General features: G+C 44.6%; 1 protein-coding gene and 1 pseudogene across 2 annotated transcripts; both read left to right on the top strand.

The window, feature by feature from the left end:
• The first annotated feature begins 1,682 nt into the window (after positions 1–1,682).
• On the top strand, positions 1,683–22,535 carry F10 (coagulation factor X). Of its 2 annotated transcripts, XM_050974742.1 has the most exons (9): positions 1,683–2,148; positions 4,344–4,504; positions 5,978–6,002; positions 8,058–8,171; positions 8,737–8,877; positions 9,500–9,750; positions 10,525–10,642; positions 11,372–11,952; positions 21,862–22,535. In XM_050974742.1, the coding sequence occupies exons 1-8, from the start codon at positions 2,079–2,081 to the stop codon at positions 11,911–11,913; spliced, it is 1,422 nt and encodes a 473-aa protein (XP_050830699.1). In that variant the 5' UTR covers positions 1,683–2,078; the 3' UTR covers positions 11,914–11,952; positions 21,862–22,535. The 2 variants fall into 2 exon arrangements, with proteins under 2 accessions (XP_050830699.1, XP_050830694.1); XM_050974737.1 differs by lacking the exon at positions 21,862–22,535 and having other exon boundaries at positions 11,372–12,729.
• LOC127059638 (coagulation factor X-like) lies at positions 14,562–22,535 on the top strand (annotated as a pseudogene).
• Positions 22,536–23,931: the final 1,396 nt, after the last annotated feature.

The raw sequence follows: 23,931 nt of genomic DNA, 5'->3' as shown, positions 1-23,931 counted from the left end.
TGTTGTTTGTAAACTGGTGTATCTTGTCAAGCAGGCAAAGAATGAGTGTAACAAATCAGACACAATGTCCCTCCTGTTCTGCATCCATTTCTGCTAAAGGTCAGACCAACATATCACGCCTTCCTCCAGCCACTCTCTCAACTTCTGGTAATCAGTGAATACAGACTTCCTGAGCCAGAAGTTGCATTAGATTGAACAGTCATGAATGAATGTGCTGTCCATAATTGTGTGCAATCTCCTCTGGACACATTTATGCTTCTGGCTTTCATAACTTCCTATGCTATGGATCCTGTAATATAATGATGAAACATCAGAAACAAAAATAGAAAAGGTGCTTCTTGTAGCTTATGTTAGAGCAGCTTTCTCCAACAGATGCAGTGGCAACAGGGAGATTTGAAGGGGAGGAACTGCAGACACTCTGCAGGACAAGAAATCTGGGAAAAGGTTGATTCCACATTTACAGGTCTGCTATGAAAACTTGATTTAAATCTTCTTGCACCAAGCATTATTGCTGTAAGGGTAGTAAGTGCAATATTTAACCCTACATTTATGAGTGGTAAAGAATACCACTGATTTAATCTTATCTTTGCCTTGGTATTATGCACGCCGATAGAAGGAGTGCAAATGAAAGGGAATGTTTATCAGTTGTCCAGTATAATCTCAACTGTACTCTCTATCCTGAGATCTAAAACCAGAACAGGATAATTGTCTACACCTCTGCAAAACACTGACCAAAGACCATTCACTAAAGTCTTAAGGCATAAATGATAGAACCTGAAGCTCTCTAAAAACATATACAGTTCAAAAATGTACTTTCTAACCTAAGCATGAAAACGCCGAAAAGGTGAGGAAGATAAAACTGAACTAGGACACTGGACAACAGTTTAACTATCTCATGCAGAATTTGCACTCTAGATTGTTCAGAAAATGCAGGCTATCAACTCAATCACAAAAGCTTATCAGCAGGTTGGACGCAATTGATCATACTCCATTACTAGGGGAAAACATTGTCATTGTATGGTACATACCATGCAGTACTGAACATCCTATAACCTGTCTTACCAAGAGAGAAGGAAGTTTTACTGTTTATTTGGGTTGTGAACTGAACTAGGAAAGGCAGCAAATTTCAGAGACCTGAAAAACAAGAGGTGTCACAGTATATATGCATACATGCACTAGAGGTTCTCCTTACTCCTAAAGAGAGTCCAATCTCAAGGAGAAAGTAAGTAGTGACCAGCAAATAAACCCTCATTTTCATTTAGATGAGGTGCTCAGCACTGTAAAACCATCCCGACCCCTCAAGGTACAATAGTTTCTGTTTACCATGATCCAGAAGATGATTTCTCCTCTATAACATTCCAGTGAAAATACTGATATTTGTGATCAAACCACCTTGCAGAAAAAAAGGGTAAAGCGCCAAAAGAAATCAGTACTAATAACTACCGCACAAAATTACTTTTTCAAAACAAATCTGGGTTTTAGATGATTTTTTTAATATAACAGGCTGCTTAGGAAAGCCAAGAAGATGAAGGAGACCTGATGGCTAGCTCTGGAAGCACCGAGGACGTGGCCGCCGCAGCGCACTGTGAATCCCAAGAAAGGGGAGATAGACTGAAGCCGGTTTCAGACCAGCGCCCGGCCGAGGTCCCTGGTCCGGAGCGCGGAGCCAGCAGGTTACAGCCCTGGATGGGGATGGGACACACGGCCGGGAGCAGCCAAGGACGGCGCCTGCTGCGGGCTGCGAGCCCGGCTGTGCCCAGCGCCGGGGCCACGCCAGCTAATTGAGGGGCGATTCACTTCCCTTCCTCCAAAAGGTGCAATTCAAAACCAAAACAAACCCTACGCTGCCTTGGGCTTTGAAAAAATGAAGAACAAAAAGAAGAGCAGCCTCATCCCCCAGACTGAGAAATCCCGCCGCGGCTGTCACCCGGTCCCGGCGCTTCCGCTATTTCTGGGCAGGGTGAAGCTACGCGCCTTCAGTCTCACCCCAGCCGAGGGGGTGAAGACTTCGGCTCCCGTCCGTCCCGTCCCGTCCCTGCCGTCTGTCCCGTCCGTGCCGGCGCGGCCCCGGAGCGGCCATGGCCGGGCGCCTGCTGCTGCTGCTGCTCTGCGCCGCGCTGCCCGCCGGGCTCCGCGCTCAGGGAGCCGGTAAGGCGGCTCCTTTTCCATGGTTTCGGGAGGGGGGAATCTCCCTTCCCAACAGTCCTGGGGGCAGGCGGGGGCCTGCCGGGCGAACGCCGCGGGCGGTGGCACTCGGTGCTGCGGGTCGGGGGCGCGCACCGGGACAGTGCCAGGAGCCGAGGCGGCGGGGAAGGGAGCCGCCACGGCTCGGCAGGTTCGATTTCCACACGGCTGAGGGCTTATCAGCACCTGTGCCGACCTCTCACACCGCCGTACAGAGGGGAGCTGAGCTTCGGGAACAGGGAGCTGCTGCGGGCATCGCGGGGACGGTGTAGGAAGGTGCCCTCGCAGCCTGAGGTGCTCTCCTGTGTGAGGGGAAACGTGGCCAAGTCGTGGTTGGGTGCGCTTGGCCGTGGAGGAGCTGGGGCACAGCGGGGAGCAGGTCCGTCCCCCTGCCCTCTTGTGCCGCCAGAGTCACCGCCTAAATCCAAGGCAGCATCAGCAAATAACTTTTCAAAAGCTGTTAACTCTTCCTTCAGTGAGTCAGACTGCTTGGGGTTTGAAACAAGGTCTTTGGCATGTTTCTGGAATATCCTGCTTCGGTTGACCAATGCCTGTTGCTTCTTGATGTCTCTAAAGAAGGAAGTACGATGGAGAGCTTGGGAAGAAGAACGAGCAGCCTCAGAAAGAGGCTAGTTCAATTTTGCAAAAACATCCGCTTATCCGGGTGGCGTGAAAGCAAAGGAATACAGGGGTGATAACCCCACCGGCTGTGTCCTGTCAATTTCCTGTCGCTGAAGAAAGGGATTTGAGGACAAGTAAGATAGTGGGTGAATGAACTAACAGTTGCTGAGCTGCAAGTTAAAAGTACTTTCTGTAAGCCTTCCTTGAGAGGAGCCTTTTCAAAGTAAGTGGAGCTTCAAATTATGCAAGGGATTGTTTAATATAAATAACACAAACAGAACTTGCCTCCCTGAGGAGGAGTTCACCAATTTCAGTGAAAGCAGAATAAGTCTCCTCTGTGCTCACTTGGAGGTTATTAGGGTATATAATTACTTTTAGCAAATTTATTTGTCATGGAATTAAGCTGCATGAAGAATGCTCCAAAAGGAATGTGCAAGCCTCCCAGTGAGCATAAGTCATTGTCCTTGAAGTCACATCTATAGCACACTCTTCCACATCCAGCCTAAAAAATACTGGAAAGATAGGAAATATTGGAAAGTATTTCCTCAGTGTAAATTCCAGGTGCTAGAACTTGATTTAATGCCGACTTCCAAACTCTTCACACTTTTCTAGAACATGTACTCTTTGCAGGGTAATTAGCAATTTACTTAATCCTGGGAGGTCATTCTTCCCCTGTACTCAGCACTGGTGAGGCCACACTTTGAGTGCTGTGTCCAGTTCTGGCCCCTCAGTTTGGGAAGGACATTGAGACACTTGAGTGCATCCAGAGGAGAGCAGCAAGGTTGGTGAGGGGCTTGGAACACAAGCCCTGTGAGGAACACCTGAGGGAGCTGGGGGTGTTTAGCCGGGAGAAAAGGAGACTCAGGGGTGACCTTATCACTCTCTACAACTCCCTGAAAGGTGGCTGTAGTCAGGTGGGGTTGGTCTCTTTCTCCAGGCAGCAGCTGACAGAATGAGAGGACACAGCCTTAAGCTGCACCAAGGGAAATACAGGTTGGCTATTAGGAAAAACCTTTTTATGGAAAGAATGATAAAGTACTGGAATTGTCTGCCCAGGAAGGTGGTGGAATCATGATCCCTGGATGTGTTTAAAAGAAGACTGGATGTGGCACTCAGTGCCATGTTAGTTGCGGTGTTTAGGGCATAGGTTGGACTCAGTGTTCTTGAAGATCTCTTCCAACCTAGTGATTCTGTGATTCTGTAATCTCCCCAGCATTCAGGGAAGGTCATTCCATTCAAGACTGCGTCTTGAGAAGGAACAGCAGAAATAGAAGCCTTCATTGGCAACCTTTTCAAGATTAAAAAGAGTAGGAGAGAATTTTGGGGTCCTACATTTTGTTCTGAGGCTACTGATTCTCAGAGAGACTGCCCTGAGAGATCTTGGGATGTATCAGCCTCTGTGAGGACTAACCTCACAAGGTAATGTTGTGTACAGGTAGTGTGGTCTGTTTTGGCTTTGTTTCTACTTCACTCATTTGTCGTGACTCTTTTCCACCACCAAATGTTACCCACCTGTCAAATTTTTCTCTGCTATCTAGTATTCATCAAGAAAGAAAATGCCAACAAGTTCTTGGAAAGACAAAAGCGTGCTAACTCTTTCTTAGAGGAATTGAAGCAAGGGAATATTGAAAGAGAATGCATTGAGGAGCGCTGCTCAAAAGAAGAAGCACGAGAAGCTTTTGAAGACCAGGAGAAAACTGTAAGGATGAACTAATATGAAACATAGGTCTATATATTTTATGTTCAAAAATTATTATTCATGTCCTTTGAGCTGGGCATCCAAACTCACAAGTTGTTCCCAATCGCTTAACACAAATAGTGATTGACTTTGTTCCCAATCACTTAACACAAATAGTGATTGACTTTGTTCCAAATCACTTAATTGACTGTGGGTGGAATTGCTAAGGCAATAATCATCCCATAACAGTCTTAATGTAGCTCTTGCATGGCCAGCCCAGGTTAAATTCTCCATTCTTTTACCTGTTTTGATCTGTTTAATTGCCATTAAAAGTTATTTGACGTTCAATGGCTTTGCTGCTATCAGTGTTGAAAATACATTCACCCTATCTGGGTTACATCCCTGAGTGCCATGACTGTGGTCAAGGCAGTCCCTAAGTGCCATGACTGTGGGAAGGCTGAGAAAGCAAATGCTGACATGGAACCTCATGAGGGAATTTAACTGAACCTATCTCAAGCATCTTTGCTTGTAATTTTGTAGCTCTCTTTATCTGAATTGAGAGAATGTATGCTGTTAACAGTTCATAAATGCTTTTATGTTGACTGGAATGAAGTTTGTGTGACTCTTGTGTCACCTGCCCTACCCCAATGGCTTGCTTAACTTTAGACAGAAATGGGATTTGTTCCCAAGCTGAAGGGAAAGTTAAAGAGATGGGGCAGCTGTGTGGACTGTAAGTAGAAACAGTGGTATTGCAAACGTAGGCTGTAGCTATATGGCTGTTTAGAACTACCCTGAAACTGGAGCTAAGGCCAGATTCACTTCCCTTTAGCACTATTTGATTGCCAGAATGTTCTTGGAGTGGCCCTGAGGTGTCCTGGGTGGGGAGTCCTGGGTGCATCACCAGTGTACTTCAGATCATAAATGTTGACTTACCTATAGCAGAACTGGCACAGCCTGTTCTGCCTGGTGACCAGATGTCACTGAAAGGACTGTCTTGCCCAGGGCAGCATCCTAGAGTCCTCAGTGCAAATGGAAAGGAGAACACAAATCAGACAAAATATTTTTAAATGTCAGGATTTGTGAGGTCCTGATTGATGGGTGTATGGGGTGGGGATCAAAACTGAGAATTTGACATTATAGGAATATAAGTTAATTCAGTCAAAACTGGTGGAAAGATAATTATGCAAGAAATCAAGTGGCTTATGCTGAATGGGTCACACTGAAAAAACTCTAAGGAGGTTCAGATATTTCTGAAAAATGCCTGAGACTTGTTTCTGTAGAGCTGGGCACCATATGGATCATATGGTTTTAAGTTATTAAATGGTAATAGTGGGCTTCTAGGCACTGTATGTATCTATAATGTAAATATTTCCTTTAACAATTGTTAGATGCAAGTATCCTATGTATCAAAAATCTAATATTTTTCTGAGGAATTTGGTAATTCTTACCTAACTCTATTTCTTTTTCTTCTCCATTTCCCACACTTACCTGTAGGAGGAATTCTGGAACATCTATGTAGGTAAGAAACACTCTATTTTGTTTATTTAGAAGATTAAGCTTCCTGACTGCAAGGTTTGAAAGGATGCACCTCTTAAGTAATCCCTTCCTGCTCTCTTGCTTCCTCTCTTTTCACTCTGGTACACCCTCACATTGTGCTTCCTCTGAAAAAGGAATCTGATTTACTGCCTGCTGTTGCTTGAACCCAATTGCTTTATTTGAAGGCAAGGTTCAGCTGTCTCCAGTTGCTGGACTGACCTTTGTCCTCTCAAAAAAAATAACAGTGGTCCTTTGTGCACAAAGGACAGTGAGGAGCAGAAACTGTGTGTGGGACTGCCAGATAGTTTTCCTTCAGAGGGGCAGCCCCAGACAGGAGAATTAAAGATGCAAAGAGTCACAGATGAGAATGTCTCTTAAATGCCATAACCAACACAAAGTTAAATTACATTTCATAGTCATTTGCCAGTTTCTGTTGTTGATTCCTGTCTTAAAGAGCATTTTTTTGGTTGTGTTTTATACAGAGCTCTTTGGCATTCAAGGAAAATATGCCAATTGATCCAATATGCCAGTAGATACTACCTAACAGCTTTCTGGTTTTTTATCTAAATATGTGAGTTTTATATACTAGGGTTCTAGTGTTTGTAAGCACTGTGCAGGGACAGATTTTTAATGTATTAGTGTTTGATAACATGTTCTCCAGAAAGTATATTTCCAGTTTGCATACCAGGAGGAATGAATCAAAAATGTTGACCAAAGACAGCTCAGCTTTGTCTTTTGGAATCTGCAGAAAAATGAAGACAGTTGCCATGAAGAATATCCAGATTTTCACAATCCTCTAAGCACAGGATGAACTCTGCAACCTACAGACTAAAATTTCAAGCAAAGCCTGTGTCAGTGTTACAGTAAAGAGGATTGAAATATTTTAAATCATTTTCTCATGAGAATACAACCAGCAGAATATCAGTGCCAATGTTCTTAGCAGAAGTGTTAGTTTTCATACATTTTAAACCACAGCCCACAAATGCTTTATGAGTGTGCAGAAGTATTGAAAACGACAGCTTTGTTCAGCCAAATTACTAGAACAATTTGTTCTTGCTTCCTATTTTAGTAGGGGATTCTGCAATTTGTGATCTTTTTTTTTTTTTTTTTTTTTTTTGTAAATGTTGGTCTTGTCTTCCCTCTGTTAAGCATGACCATCAGTTTCCAGAGCCTCCATGGCTGGAGCATTTGGAGAGCTCTTGGTTTTGGCCACATACAGGTAGAAAATGGATCTTGATGTGTGGGTGCAGTAGACAAAGCCCAGCAGCTGTTCCCCATGACAGGCAGAGGTGCAGCAGATGAGGTTACAGTCCAGAAATGCCACACAGGGAGCATGCTTGATCCTTATGATGAGTACCTTCCTGCAAGTTGTTTTTGCTATGGACATTGCTGTTTCAGCTGCTCCAAAGAAGGGCAGAACAAATGGTAAAAATAGGGGGATAAGAGCATGTTATCTAAAAGAAAAAAATTATCAAGTGTCACTTTTCTGGATATCTTGCATTTTGTATGAAACAGAGCGAAAACTATAGGGAAATGCAAGGGGCCAGAAGTTCAATATCTTTAGGCAGTAATTGCAATGTGGAAATGTCCTGTCAGCTCTTACAAGCTTCACTGTATTCTGACCAATCATAGTATCAAAGAATGTTCTGAGTTGGAAGGACCCAAAAAGATTATTGAGTAACTGATCATTCATAAATGAATGGCCCATACAGGGATCAAATCTGCAACCCTGCCTATTATCATCATGCTTTAACCAGCCGAGCTAATATCTTTATCTTCCCACAAAAAAAAGGGTTATGTACACATCATATTACAGTGGCCACCAAAAAATATTGCAAAACTGAGGATATGTAGATGAATCATTGCAGGTTTGGAATGATTGTATTTATACTGTTTCTTCCATCTAATGTGGCGACTCACAGGACCTATTTTTTGAAAGGAAGGATGAAAGATGGCTTAAGAAAACTAAGAGACCTTCCATGGCCACTGAAAATGCTTGCACACTTCCAGTAATTTGGGTTTTGGGTTGTTTTTGTAGATGGGAACCAGTGCAGTTCAAATCCTTGTCACTATGGTGGCCACTGTAAAGATGGAATTGGTTCCTACACTTGCACATGCTTGGATGGTTATCAAGGCAAGAACTGTGAATTTGGTAAGTTTCTTCTCTGGAGAACCATGGTGGCAAATTTCCCAGGGAGCTTTGTAAGGAAGCGTGTTTTGCATGGAAATCCTTCCTGGGGCTCACTTCTATGGCATAGAGTGGCCCCTGTGACCTTGCCATGGGAGGGGGTATCATTGGCCCAGAAGTAAGAGCAGGAGTGTGAAACTGAGGTTCAGTCACAGGACCAAGGGGAGTGATGAGGAGTTGGAGATTTTAGGGCAGGAGGGAGGAACTGAGTGAGGATTTACACCATTATGTTCTGTGTCAGTGTTTTGTTCATTGTTCCCCTGACAATTTGTCTCTGCTTTTTGAGCTCACCATGCCACTGGGCCCACTGGGACCTGGCAAGTATGTTTGATGTGCTGGATGTGGCTGCTTTGTAAGGCAGAAGCTGATGTTCAGCACTCACATGAGTTATTCCTAAAGGGTGCTTCAGGTGCTTGGCAGGTGGGGGTACAGGTCCTGTTTAAAGAGCGTGTTTTGTTTTGGAGAACTTCCAGATCTTCTGTGAAGTCAGTGTTTATGCCCCGTTTTTCTGCCACCGTCTCTTTTATAGTCATACCCAAGTTCTGCAGAATAAACAACGGGGACTGTGAGCAGTTCTGCAGCGTCCGAAGAGATGGGCGGAAGGATGTGGTGTGCTCCTGTGCAGCTGGCTATGTTCTAGCAGAGGATGGCAAACACTGTGTTGCAACAGGTACGAAGCCATGAGGTAAACCAATAGCAGTGGTGGTGGGGCTTGTTTCACTGTTAAGGTTTACAGTTACAGTCTTGGTTTGCGGTTGAGGAATGTCTTTTGAACCACCAGTATTCTATATGACATAGACCCAACAGTGAGGCGAAGAGATTTCTAACTGCAAAGCCTTCCATTTTTGAGGTGCTGCGGTGGAGTGGATCAAACTCTAGGTGATTTTGAACCCTTTGCAAGGTACCTCTCAGCAAATTACTACAGTATACTCCAAGGTTGCCAAGGGAAATGTATATGCATTAATAACTCATTTTCTTAAATGCTTACACATCACATAAATTAGCAGCCTGCAAAACTTTTCTTTCCATAACTTTTCCTTTTATAGAGACTGAAAATGTTCGGTAATTATAAGTAGTGCAACTTAAACATGTACATTCCAGCACTCTTATAAAAAGACTTGTCAGAGGTTGTCAAACATGTGCTCTTGATGTTGTTCTTATATCATTGAAAAAATAACAAATTGCTCTCGTGATTCATTTTACTTCAATCTGTTTCCCTGTAATTTCCAAGAAGTTTTCTCATAGCCTGGTGTTTTTCTCCATCATCATTGTTGGCATTCTTCTCTTTACAGTACAATACCCTTGTGGAAAAATTTCTGTGGTAAGGAAAAAAAGGACTGTTCTTTCACCCACTGAGCACAGCAATGTAACGAGTGATCAAGAAGACCCTCCTGCAAATGAAACGAGCACGGAGGAGGACTTTGCAATTACCACAGAAAGCCCAACGCCTCCACCTGACAACAGAACAAGCAGCAAGACTCCGTATGTCGATACCAGGATCGTTGGTGGGGATGAGTGTCTTCCTGGCCAATGCCCATGGCAGGTGAATGGAGGGAGCTTGGCCCTGACTGTGGGCAGAGTGTGTGTCTAAGGGAAGGAGAGCAGTGGCTCCTTCCAGCTGGGAGCCTTTTGAACATGACCCATGTCAGGTGCCAGCGGCAGCGAGACCTAGCTGAACTGTGTGACCCTGGCCACTTGGATGTGCCGTTCTGCAAAGTGCGGCCTCACAGGGTCAACACAAAAGGTTGTGTGCCATTTTAGATAGAACTGCCTACTCTATCCCCAGAGAGGACTTTGGGTCATGCTGGTCTCCCAGGCTGTTTTTGCGGGTGACGTTTTGGTTCTGTCTGAGACCGTCCACTCAGGCAAGACACCAAGTGCATGCCAGGTAAAGCCAGCATTTTGGTTCACAAATACACCCTTGTGTCTCAGTTTCACCCTTGAGTTTGGGCCAAAATTATTTCCTGTATTTGGGGGGACATTGTTTGGGGGGTAAGTCCAAGGGCTGTGGTGGTCTGGAATCTGCACTCTGCCTGCTCAGTCAGTCAATGCCTGAGGGACATTACTCAGCACTGGCAGTGAGGTAATGTGGAAGCCAAATGTTTTAACTTCACATAGAGACAATCAGGACTCTGTAGCAGTAGAGGTCAATCTGCAGCTTCTGAGCATGGGAATGCAGTACTAGGAGAGACGTGGAGGGCCACATACATGTTGCAGTGAGAAGCATCTCTGTAGTCTGCAGATAAATCAGTGCTTAATAACTCATCGAGATTAAATTGCACTTCCTCCTTCTGGCCTTACCTGTTTTGCTTCCCAGGCTGTTCTGTTAAACGAGGAAGGAGAAGAGTTTTGTGGTGGAACTGTTCTGAATGAAAATTTCATACTTACTGCAGCTCATTGCATAAACCAATCCAAAGAAATCAAAGTTGTTGTAGGTGAGTGACTATTTCTTTTACTGTTCTGAGGTGAGAGTAACTGCTCTGCCGAACCTTCTGTGCCTTAAATCTCCCATGAGATGTACTCATGATTCATTAGGTTTCTTACCTTTTTGCTGCTTTTTATAATTTCTTGTTATTCTGACCATCCTTCTTTGAAACAACAGGTACATCTCTTTCTTCTCTGCCAGCTAGCTGGAAGTGATTGCAGTCAAATATTCTAGAAATCTTGGTTATCAATGTGTTCAGCAGAGCAGTGTTTCTGCAGGAAGCTCATCATTCCTGGCACTTCAGGAGCATCCAGAGTTGATCTTGCAGGAACCCTCAGGAAAGCTATGACTCATTGAATAGAGCACATAAGAACAAACTCACATTTATCATTTCTTCCCTTTGAACCAGGTTACAGGATCAACACAGTTTCGTCTTAGCAGTGTTGTAGTCCAGACCCTGTTCTCTTCTCTAAGCCAGGCTCAAGCTCCTGGAAGTGCTTCCACACAAAATTGCCTTTGTGTAAACTGGAACAAAAATCTCCATAGACCATATCTCAGGACAAAGCCAGTCCACTTGCTGCTAAATAATGCTGCCATACCTGTTTACAGTTTCCTTGGGTGGTCTAAGGTCCTGGGCAAAGTACCCAGAATGAATATAGTACTCTCTTCCTCTGTCAAGGTTGTTCTGAAATCCTTATACTTTCTCCACATTGATGACCCTTTTAATGCTCTTGTGCAGGTGAAGTGGACAGAGAGAAGGAGGAGCAGTCTGAATCAATGCACACTGTGGATAAAATATTTGTTCATTCCAAATTTATTTTTGAGACTTATGACAATGACATCGCCTTACTAAAGCTGAAGGAACCTATCAGGTTTTCAGAGTACATCATCCCAGCGTGTCTCCCCAAAGCTGACTTTGCTAATGAAGTTCTGATGACCCAAAAATCTGGGAGGGTTAGTGGCTTTGGGCGGGAATTTGAAGGCGGGCGAACATCCAAAACACTGAAGGTGCTCGAAGTCCCCTATGTAAATAGGAACACTTGCAAGCAATCCACTAACTTAGCCATAACTGAGAACATGTTCTGTGCTGGTTATGACACAGAGCAAAAGGATGCTTGCCAAGGAGACAGTGGTGGCCCCCATGTGACCAGATACAAGGATACTTATTTTGTTACTGGAATCGTTAGCTGGGGCGAAGGATGTGCAAGGAAAGGCAAGTATGGTGTCTATACCAAACTGTCCCGGTTCCTGGGATGGGTAAGAAGAATCATGAGTTTGTAATGGTGCTGTGTCCCTTGAGCCTCCTTGTTACCTGCCAAGGTGCAGGATTGGAAAGGGAAACTTTCTTTTCCTGCGCATCTGCTTAGTTGGTTTTGAGATCTGATTCCTTAAAGTTATGGTCTGCTTCCATTTGTATTATTCCTGCCTTTAAAGCACACCTCTGAGGACTGTGGGGGGCTTTCAAATTGGTTAAATGAGGGAATTTCCCCAAGCAGAAAGACAGCTGAGTGGGGTCTTTGGCTTCTTTTAATTATTTATCAATGGCCATTTTGGTTCCTATCTGTTGTCATGAGTGCTCCAACCACAGGCTCCTAAACATGTTCTGAAGAGTCACTAGCCATGATGAAAGCAGGAAGAACAGGGGTCATTTAATCCTCATATTGCAGCCATCAGGTTCAGCAGGGAGTTTGACCCTACTGGAGTTGTTTAGCTTCTACCTTCAGATGTGTTCAGAAGATTAGCGGAGCAGGGGATCTTGCATTGCAAAAGGTGAGACACAATAAATTAATCAATGTGTGATGTTAAATAACCACATGTTCCAAAAAATGGCCTGTTCAGATCATCACAGCTCATTAAAAAGGGGTTTTGCTTTATATGGATTGTACTTCACTCTAGGTTAATTTGTACACTCTGCTCATCAGAAAATATATATGTGCACATTCCGTGTTTTCTGTGTTTTGTTTTGGATTGTGTATGGAGAGCTTGGAGACTGAGGATTGGAAAACTTCTTGCATGTGTATTGTTCTAGATGTTTCAGTTAGGTGCAATATTAATGTACACCAGCATTTGAAATAAAACATTCTTTCTTTTTTGTTCTCCTTTTGTTGGTTTTTTTTTCTAACAAAGCCCCATCAGCCTCTATCCCCCTTACAATTCTGATGGCTTTTCCCAAGCTTCTCCACTCTCTTATGTTCCCCTGTGCTCTGGAACATTGAACTTCCTTAGGCACCTGCTCCATCTCTCTTAGGCCTTGAGCTGGTACTGGCTTGTTTCACATAGCAGGTGCTGTGAGCAAAGCAGACTGACAAACTCAAAATACAGCTCTGCAAACAGCAAGTATTGCTGAAGCCAGCACTAATTGTGGGCAGGAAAGTAAGTGGGCAGGTCAGTTATCCCAGTTTGATGGTCTTGACCTGTATAACTCCTCAGTGGGTTTATTTCCATGTTTATTTCCGTGTTTGTTCCCTGAGTTCTGTCCACTGGGTTCCTGTTCAAATCCTTTGTCCTACGGGTGCTGTGCCTTGTGCTCAATCAGAGTGAAAGATCCCCCTTCAATGGAAAGGCTCAGGTCTGGGTCCTGCCCAAATCCTGCTTACATAATCTTGTTAAAGGCTTTCTTCTACTTAAGAAGAGCTTGAAGAATGAAGGAAAACACAGACTGGGCTGTAAAGGGGTTGAAGTAGCTGAAGGCATCCCTTTATATCCATTGATCTTTCTATGCCCTGCTGAGAGGACATGAGAGAAACATCTGCTTGCCTCTGGGCCTCCTATCAAAAGTCATAAGCAACTCCAGGGCATGCAGCCAAAGGAGGAATTAGAGCACATTCTTTTTTTAATGTTGACAAATGGCTTGGGAGTGGTTTCACACAGCAAAATTTGATCAGATTGCAAAATCCTGGAAAGGAACGCTGCACACAGCTGCTGAGTAAACTGGTGGATTTTGGGATACCAGAATTCCTCCTGGCAAGCACACACATCTGGCTTAGCCAAAAGCTGGCATGTACCAAGGATGGTGGACAGAGAGGCTCTGAGCTACCCTCTAGTGCTCAGGCTTCTTCTGCCTTCAAGGAAAAGCCAGTCCTGAGACTAAAGGGAAGAAAAGATGATGAGTAAGCCCTGTGGCTAGAGAAGCCCTGCAGTAGATATTCCCAGGAGGGCAGTGATGCTGATTCCAGAGTGGGAGATGTAAGGAGACGTCAGGTGAGGTGTGCAGGGGGGTGATGGGGGCTGCCCTAAGGAGCAAATGTGGACAAGCTGCTCTTTGTTATGGCATCCTACAGTATGGGGGGAGGAAAACACTGCAGCAGGCTCAGTGTCCAACAGTGCTTAAATAAGAAGAGGTCAATTTGATCCCCTGCTGGCTCAGTAAGTTGGGCTGGGTGGTCCTGTAGGTCTCTGCAGCCCCTGTTTTCTGTGTTTCCAGGTGAGCAGCACCAGCAGAGTGTCACTTTTAGGATCATGCCTTTGTGCCCTGCACTAACATGGTGCACTAACACTTCCTGTGTACTGCTCCCTGGCACAGGTGACTCACCTGGCAGGATTGTCTTCCATAGCCTGATTACCAGAGCACAATGGCCTGTCAAGAGCTGTCCCTTTGGAGGGGTTTGAACAAAAGGAAACAGCACATAAAACCCATAACTCTTTGTTTTAGGGTACAATATGAGGTGTACCCAAAAGTATGTACTCCATCAGCATCTTCATGAGCTGTTGAAACCACATGGGGCAGTGTTCCTTGTCTCCTTCATGACTCATCCTTGATAACTCCAGGGGATGTCTTTTGTTAATGGGTCATTGAGTGTCGCTGCATGATAAAATTACATCATCCCATTGGGAGATGCTCCACCCAGGGGGAGGAACCAAGCATTCCTAACTGCATATAATCTGAGGTTTGTAACAGTCACAGTCAGCCTTATTCACTGAATTCCCAGAGGACAAGAGTTCCATAACCCCCACTGGACCTTGAGAGGAAGAACAAACCCTTCTACAGGAACACTGCTTCAACAGAACCACATCTATCACGTCAAGAGGACTGCAGCCACCAGTTAATTGGACCGCTACCAGCCCCTGGACTAACAGGGTGTCAGGTTGTATTCTGACTCTGTCAGTGTTTCTGTATTATTGCATTTGTTTTAATTTTCCTAATAAATTGTTATCTGACTTGGGATCTCCCACTGATTTGATTTCAAACAATAACACCCACCCAGCATTCATAATGGGATGGCAATTGATGAATGTGTGGAAGAGTGCTCTGTCCAAGTCTGCTTGTGGTGGAGCTGGTGGGTAACAACTTTGTAATGTGCTCACTGAGACCTGCAAACTCAGTGCCCTGATCTACTCCTCACTCCTGGGGTGCCTTCCTGCTTCGGCCAAGTGTACATGAGGCACAAAGCTCTGGTTCTGGTTGTCTGCCTTCCTTGGGACGGGGGCAAGAGCCACATCACCTACACTAGCTCCTGGCTGCCTGCATAGTCCAGCTGTTTTAGAGAGGCTTTGTCAAAATTTCTAGAGGAAAGCCTCTTGGAGGTGCTCTGCTGACCACTCCCCTACAGTGGGGCATTGCTGCTGCACACTCACATTTTTTGTGTCTCAACACTGTGCCATTGTGACACTGAGTGCAGACTTTGCTCTCAGAAGTTTTGTTTTCTCATGAGTGGCTGACCTTTGCACTGTGGTGTTTCTCATTCAGCAGCTGCCCCAGAGCCCCGCAGAGCGAGCAGCGGGTGATGCGCAGCGAGCTCGGAGGATGGGCATGGCAGGGCATCGTGGGACAATGTGGCTTCTTCCCGCTGTGCTCCTTGTCCTTCAGATGAGGCAGACAGGTAGAGTGTTTGCTTCCCCTTGGCTTTGTGCTGCTTTCCCTAAACCATGCAGGTAGCTGTCAATATTTTTGCTTTGCTGGGCAGGGGACATGAGTGAACAACCAGTGGCCTTGCCCTCTCATCAACTTTGCTTCCCTTTGCCAGCTGCCCTGTAATGATATCCAGAGCTGAAGCACATGGGGAATTCCATTTTGGAGTGACAATTGTGTCAGTGTAAATTATGGGGTCAGTATGTAGATATGTAGTGTTTTCAAATGCTCAGCACAATTAATGGGCTGTTTCTCATATTCTCAGGAAACATGATAATTAAATAACCCTTACTATCCATTTGTAAGCTACTGAGGGACAAAATGATGCCCACAATATTTAACTCTACAGAGGAGAACAAGAACCCTACCCCATATATCACTGTGATTTTCTCATTCTTCACAAAAACGTCACAGCTGTACTAAATGAAATAAATTGTCCCACCTATTCTGACTCTGCTCCAAACAGGGGCAGAGCAGGTGGTAAAATTTAGAAATTTGAAATTTGTCTTCTCTAAAGCAATGCATTCTTGAGCAAGTGTCACTTTTCTGGATATCCTACTTCTTGTATGAAACAGTGCATCCCAGACAACGTACGTGGAGGGGTAACACATTTTTTGAAGCAGAGCAGTAAATGGGAAAGACCATGTCAGGAAAAGAATGAGATGGGTGGGAGGAAGAGCTGCTACATGAAATGCGTCTCCAAATGCAGAGTTACCTCCCTGACCTCAATGTCCTCATAAACTGAGTTTATGAGGTATGTGTGACTGGGGCCCTGGAGTCAGGTCAGCCAGTTGTGTCCAGGAAAGGAAGAAAGGCTACAAAACTCAAGATGCCAGCACAGATGTGGGCAGCATGAGGTAAGAGGTAATAACTACAAGCTCAAGCTGATACCTCGATGGATACAGTGAGAAAATTTTACTTCTCTAAGCAGTACAGAACAGAAGTTTGGCCTGCTCATGTGACTTTAGCAGGGTTTTGTAAAGTTTGGGGGTTTTTTTAGCTTCTGTTTAATATGCCAGTATCTGTGTCTTTAAATGAACAGCTCTGTAGGCAAAAGACATGCAGAACGCCTGAGATGACCTTTGAGGAAATAAAAGTTGATGGATTTCAGATAGTAGTTGCAATATAGAAATGTCCTATCTGGTTTTACAGGATTCACTGTGAGTTACGTAGACTCTGACCACTATGTATTACTTAATCTTCCTGTAAAAAAAGGTTTGTGTGCCCATCATAATACAGTGGCCACCAAAAAGACATTGCAAAACTGAGGATATGTCATTGCAGGTTTGGAATGATTGTATTTGTACTGTTTGTTCCAGCTGGAATGTGGCAACTCGCATTACCTCTATTTTGAAAGGAAGGATAAAAGATAGCTTAAGAAAACTAAGAGACCTTCCATGGCCACTGAAAATGCTTGCATACTTCCAGTAATTTGGGTTTTGGGTTGTTTTTGTAGATGGGAACCAGTGCAGTTCAAATCCTTGTCACTATGGTGGCCACTGTAAAGATGGAATTGGTTCCTACACTTGCACGTGCTTGGATGGTTATCAAGGCAAGAACTGTGAATTTGGTAAGTTTCTTCTCTGGAGAACCATGGTGGCAAACTTCCCAGGGAGCTTTGTAAGGAAGCGTGTTTTGCATGGAAATCCTTCCTGGGGCTCACTTCTGTGGCATAGAGCTGCCCCTGTGACCTTGCCGTGGGAGGGGGTATCGTTGGCCCAGAAGTAAGAGCAGGTGTGTGAAACTGAGGTTTTTAGGGCAGGAGGGAGGAACTGAGTGAGGATTTACACCATTATGTTCTGTGTCAGTGTTTTGTTCATTGTTCCCCTGACAATTTGTCTCTGCTTTTTGAGCTCACCATGCCACTGGGCCCACTGGGACCTGGCAAGTAGGTTTGATGTGCTGGATGTGGCTGCTTTGTAAGGCAGAAGCTGATGTTCAGCACTCACATGAGTTATTCCTAAAGGGTGCTTCAGGTGCTTGGCAGGTGGGGGTACAGGTCCTGTTTAAAGAGCGTGTTTTGTTTTGGAGAACTTCCAGATCTTCTGTGAAGTCAGTGTTTATGTCCCGTTTTTCTGCCACCGTCTCTTTTATAGTCATACCCAAGTTCTGCAGAATAAACAACGGGGACTGTGAGCAGTTCTGCAGCGTCCGAAGAGATGGGCGGAAGGATGTGGTGTGCTCCTGTGCAGCTGGCTATGTTCTAGCAGAGGATGGCAAACACTGTGTTGCAACAGGTACGAAGGCATGAGGTAAACCAATAGCAGTGGTGGTGGGGCTTGTTTCACTGTTAAGGTTTACAGTTACAGTCTTGGTTTGCGGTTGAGGAATGTCTTTTGAACCACCAGTATTCTATATGACATAGACCCAACAGTGAGGCGAAGAGATTTCTAATTCCAAAGCCTTCCATTTTTGAGGTGCTGCGGTGGAGTGGATCAAACTCTAGGTGATTTTGAGCCCTTTGCAAGGTGCCTCTCAGTGAGGCATGTCAGAATAAATTCTGCTGTTAACCAGATAATAAAAAATCATAGAATCACAGAATATCCTGTTTTGAAAGGAATCTTCAATGATTGTCCATATGCACTCCTGGACTATTTCTAGAGTACCCCAGGAATAACTCCATATGCCTGAAATTGTTGTCCACACATTCCTTGAACTCTGTCAAGCTTGGGGCCTTGACCACTTCCCTGGGGAAGCTGTTCAAATGCCCAACCACCCTCTGGATGAAGAGCCTTTTTCTACTATCCAACCTAAACCTCTCCTGACACAACTTCCTGCCATTCTCTCAAGTTTCTCCATGGAAGGGGCTGTCCAGCACTGGAATGCACTGCCCAGGGAAGTGGTGGGGTCACCATTCCTGGAGATTTTCAAGCAACAAGTGAATGTGGCACATAAAGCTATAGTCCAATTAACACTGTGGTGATCTGTCAGAGGTTGAATTTGATGATCTTGGAGGTGTTTTTCAACCTAAAGGATTCTGTGATTCCATGTCTTGGTCACCACAGAGAAGATATCAGTGCCTGCCTCCTCTTCCTGCCCCTCCACTTCCCCTCAGGAGAAAGTTGTATACCACAATGAGGTCTCCCTTCAGTCTCCTCTTCTCCAGGCTGAACAGACCAAGTGACCTCAGCCACTCCTCATACATCTTCCCCTCAAGGCCCTCCACCATCTTTGTTGCCCTCATTTGGATGCTCTCTAAGAGCTTTATGTCTTCCTGATATTTATATGTCAAAAACTGTACATGGGATTCAAGGTGAGGCTATGCTGAGAAAAGTGATCACAGTAGGGTCTTTGCTTAAACACTTACAGGCCATACAAAAGAGCAGCTTGCAAAAATTTATACTTAAATTGCAGTTAACCTTGCCAACTTGCAACTGAAGAGATGGTGCTAATCATAATCATCCAATGTGCATATCTACAATTTTATTGTATTTCAAAATACCACAGGGGAGGGGTAAGTCAACCATTTAGATATCATATCAGGTTTTATGTATTTCATAGACAATAACAAATTGCTGTCATTAGCCATATTATGCCTAAAATAAAGCATTTCCCTCAGTCTCCAAATTAAGTATGTTAAGAGGAACTACATGAATATATCAATGTAAATAATTGAAGATGATGTTTTAAATTTGTTACAAACAAACTGAAGATGGTGTATTAAATTTAAAATACTTTCAAAGCATGATTGTGAGATGGAAGCTGAGAGCCTTCATGATAAGAAAACAGGACTCATTTTTCAAACCATAGGGTCTTTCTTCCTTGGTACCATATGCCAAGTATTTTGTATTGTCTGGAAAATGAGGAAGCAGCAGTATATATTGTGAGATGGTATTTCCAAGGAGTTTCTTCTTGTATTGTGTTTCTCTCCATCTTTAATTTTAGCGTTCTTCTCTTTACAGTAAAATACCCTTGTGGAAAAGTTTTGGTGGTAAGGAAAAAAAGGTCTGTTCTTTCACTCAGTCACCATAGCAGTGGAATGAGGATCAAGAAGACCCTCCTGCAAACGAAATGAGCACAGAGGAGGACTTTGCAATTACCACAGAAAGCCCAACGCCTCCACCTGACAACAGAACAAGCAGCAAGACTCCGTATGTCAATACCAGGATCGTTGGTGGGGATGAGTGTCTTCCTGGCCAATGCCCATGGCAGGTGAATGGAGGGGCTTGGCCCTGACTGTGGGCAGAGTGTGTGTCTAAGGGAAGGGGAGCAGTGGCTCCTTCCAGCTGGGAGCCTTTTGAACATGACCCATGTCAGGTGCCAGCGGCAGCGAGACCTAGCTGAACTGTGTGACCCTGGCCACTTGGATGTGCCGTTCTGCAAAGTGCGGCCTCACAGGGTCAACACAAAAGGCTGTGTGCCATTTTAGATAGAACTGCCTACTCTATCCCCAGAGAGGACTTTGGGTCATGCTGGTCTCCCAGGACATTTTTGCAGGTGACATTTTGGTTCTGTCTGAGACTGTCCACTCAGGCAACACACCAAGTGCATGCCAGGTAAAGCCAGCATTTTGGTTCACAAATACACCCTTGTGTCTCAGTTTCACCCTTGAGTTTGGGCCAGCTAAAATTATTTCCTGTATTTGGACATTGTTTGGGGGGTAAGTCCAAGGGCTGTGGTGGTCTGGAATCTGCACTCTGCCTGCTCAGTCAGTCAATGCCTGAGGGACGTTACTCAGCACTGGCAGTGAGGTAATGTGGAAGCCAAATGTTTTAACTTCACATAGAGACAATCAGGACTCTGTAGCAGTAGAGGTCAATCTGCAGCTTCTGAGCATGGGAATGCAGTACTAGGAGAGACGTGGAGGGCCACATACATGTTGCAGTGAGAAGCATCTCTGTAGTCTGCAGATAAATCAGCGCTTTATAACTCATTGAGATTAAATTGCACTTCCTCCTTCTGGCCTTACCTGTTTTGCTTCCCAGGCTGTTCTGTTAAACGAGGAAGGAGAAGAGTTTTGTGGTGGAACTGTTCTGAATGAAAATTTCATACTTACTGCAGCTCATTGCATAAACCAATCCAAAGAAATCAAAGTTGTTGTTGGTGAGTGACTATTTCTTTTACTGTTCTGAGGTGAGAGTAACTGCTCTGCCGAACCTTCTGTGCCTTAAATCTCCCATGAGATGTACTCATGATTCATTAAGGTTTCTTACCTTTTTGCTGCTTTTCATAATTTCTTGTTATTCTGACCATCCTTCTTTGAAACAACAGGTACATCTCTTTCTTTTCTGCCAGCTAGCTGGAAGTGATTGCAGTCAAATATTCTAGAAATCTTGGTTATCAATGTGTTCAGCAGAGCAGTGTTTCTGCAGGAAGCTCATCATTCCTGGCACTTCAGGAGCATCCAGAGTTGATCTTGCAGGAACCTTCATGAAAGCTATGACTCATTGAATCGAGCATATAAGATCAAACTCACATTTATCATTTCTTCCCTTTGTGCCTGGTCACAGGATCCATACAGCTTCATCTTAGCAGTGTTGTAGTCCAGACCCTGTTCTCTTCTCTAAGCCAGGCTCAAGCTCCGGGAAGTGCTTCCACACAAAATTGCATTACTTTAGCTGAATCAGCTTATGCCTTTGTGTAAACTGGAACAAAAATCTCCATAGACCATATCTCAGGACAAAGCCAGTCCACTTGCTGCTAAATAATGCTGCCATACCTGTTTACAGTTTCCCTGAGTAGTCTAAGGTCCTGGGCAAAGTACCCAGAATGAATATAGTACTCTCTTCCTCTGTCAAGGTTGTTCTGAAATCTGTATACTTTCTCCACCTTGATGAACCTTTAAATGCTCTTGTGCAGGTGAAGTGGACAGGGAGAAGAAGGAGCAGTCTGAATCAATGCACACTGTGAACAAAATAATCGTTCACTCCAAGTTTGATGCTGAGACTTATGACAATGACATCGCCTTACTAAAGCTGAAGGAACCTATCAGGTTTTCAGAGTATATCATCCCAGCGTGTCTCCCCAAAGCTGACTTTGCTAATGAAGTTCTGATGAAGCAGAAATCTGGGAGGGTTAGTGGCTTTGGGCGGGAATATGATGGTGGACAGCTCCCAAAGAAACTGAAGGTGCTTGAACTCCCCTATGTTAATAGGAGCACTTGTGAGCAGTCCAGTAACTTTGTGGTAACTGAGAACATGTTCTGTGCTGGTTATGACTCAGAGGAAAAAGATGCTTGTGAAGGAGACAGTGGTGGCCCCCATGTGACCAGATACAAGGATACTTATTTTGTTACTGGAATTGTTAGCTGGGGCGAAGGATGTGCAAGGAAAGGCAAGTATGGTGTCTATACCAAACTGTCCCGGTTCCTGGGATGGGTAAGAAGAATCATGAGTTTGTAGTGGTGCTGTGTCCCTTGAGCCTCCTTGTTACCTGCCAAGGTGCAGGATTGGAAAGGGAAACTTTCTTTTCCTGCACATCTGCTTAGTTGGTTTTGAGATCTGATTCCTTAAAGTTATGGTCTGCTTCCATTTGTATTATTCCTGCCTTTAAAGCACACCTCTGAGGACTGTGGGGGGCTTTCAAATTGGTTAAATGAGGGAATTTCCTCAAGCAGAAAGACAGCTGAGTGGGGTCTTTGGCTTCTTTTAATTATTTATCAATGGCCATTTTGGTTCCTATCTGTTGTCATGAGTGCTCCAACCACAGGCTCCTAAACATGTTCTGAAGAGTCACTAGCCATGATGAAAGCAGAAAGGATGGGAGACACTAAATCCTCATATTGCAGCCATCAGGCTCAGCAGGGAGTCTGACCCTACTGGAGTTGTTTAGCTTCTACATTCAGATGTGTTGGAACATTAAGGGAGCAGGGGATCTTGCATGTCTAAATAAAGAGGGGTTTTGCTTTATAAGGATTGTACTTCACTCTAGTTTAATTTGTACACGCTGCTCATCAGAAAAAATATATTTGCATGTTCAGTGTTTTCTGTATCTTGTTATGCATTGTGTATGGCTGAAAATTGGAAAACTCCTTTCATGTGTATTGTTCTAGATGTTTCAGTTAGGTGCAATATTAATGTACACCAGCATTTGAAATAAAACATTCTTTCTTTTTTGTTCTTGTTTATTGGAATTTTAATAAGCCCAGCTCCAACATCCTCTATAATGGGCTCTGCCCCTTAACAATTCTGCTGGCTTTTCCAAAGCTGTGCCAATCTCCTATGTTCCTCTGTGCTCTGGAACACTGAACTTCCTTAGGCACCTGCTCCATCTCTCTTAGGCCTTGAGCTGGTACTGGCTCGTTTCACATAGCAGGTGCTGTGAATAAAGCAGACTGACAAACTCAAAGTACAGCTCTGCAAACAGCAAGTATTGCTGCAGCCAGCACTAATTGTGAGCAGGAGAGTGATTTCACATAGCAAAATCTGATCAGATTGCAAAATCCAGGAAAGTGGGACAGCACACAGCTGCTGAGTAAACTGGTGGATTTTGAGAGACCAGAATTCCTCCTCAGAAGCACACGCATCTGGCTTAGCCAAAAGCTGACATGTACCAAGGATGGTGGACAGAGAGGCTCTGAGCTACCCTCAAGTGCTCAGGCTTCTTCTGCCTTCAAGGAAAAGCCAGTTTTGAGACTAAAGGGAAGAAAAGAAGATGATGAGTAAGTCCTGTGACTAGAGAAGCCCTGCAGTAGATATTCCCAGGAGGGCAGTGATGCTGATTCCAGAGTGGGAGATGTAAGGAGACGTCAGGTGTGCAGGGGGGTGATGGGGGCTGCCCTAAGGAGCAAATGTGGACAAGCTGCTCTTTGTTATGGCATCCTACAGTATGGGGGGAGGAAAACACTGCAGCAGGCTCAGTGTCCAACAGTGCTTAAATTAGAAGAGGTCAATTTGATCCCCTGCTGGCTCAGTAGGTTGAGCTGGGTGGCCCTGTAGGTCTCTGCAGCCCCTGTTTTCTGTGCTTCCAGGTGAGCAGCACCTGTCACTCTTAGGATCATGCCCTTGTGTCCTGCACTGGAATTTTAAGAACAATCTTCCTGTGTACTGCTCCCTGGCACAGGTGACTCACCTGGCAGGATTGTCTTCCATAGCCTGATTACCAGAGCACAATGGCCTGTCAAGAGCTGTCCCTTTGGAGGGGTTTGAACAAAAGGAAACAGTACATAAAACCCATAACCCCCCAACTTTCATAATGGGATGGCAGTTGATGAATGTGTGGAAGTGTGCTCTGTCCAAGTCTGCTTGTGGTGGAGCTGGTGGGTAACAACTCTGTAATGTGCTCACTGAGACCTGCAAACTTGGTGCCCTGACCTACTCCTCACTCCTGGGGTGCCTTCCTGCTTCAAGGTACAGGAGGCACAAAGCTCTGGCTCTGGTTGTTCTGCAAGAGCCATATCACCTACCCTAGCTCCTGGCTGCCTGCATAGTCCAGCTGCTTTCAAGAGGCTTTGTCAAAATTTCTAGAGGAAAGCCTCTTGGACATCTCTGCCAGCACAAGGCTATCAGTGC

Source organism: Serinus canaria, chromosome 1 (genome assembly GCF_022539315.1).
Source record: "Serinus canaria isolate serCan28SL12 chromosome 1, serCan2020, whole genome shotgun sequence".
In the NCBI taxonomy this organism is placed as follows: domain Eukaryota; kingdom Metazoa; phylum Chordata; class Aves; order Passeriformes; family Fringillidae; genus Serinus; species Serinus canaria.
This window is presented reverse-complemented; position numbering and strand designations above follow the sequence as displayed.

What these genes read in the sequence shown, in the direction of transcription:
- F10 (XM_050974742.1), top strand. Translation starts at nt 2,079, where the DNA reads ATGGCCGGGCGCCTGCTGCTGCTGCTGCTCTGCGCCGCGCTGCCCGCC. An exon ending in GCTCCGCGCTCAGGGAGCCG is followed by an intron (nt 2,149 to 4,343) that starts GTAAGGCGGCTC and finishes TCTGCTATCTAG; the next exon opens with TATTCATCAAGAAAGAAAAT. An exon ending in TTGAAGACCAGGAGAAAACT is followed by an intron (nt 4,505 to 5,977) that starts GTAAGGATGAAC and finishes ACTTACCTGTAG; the next exon opens with GAGGAATTCTGGAACATCTA.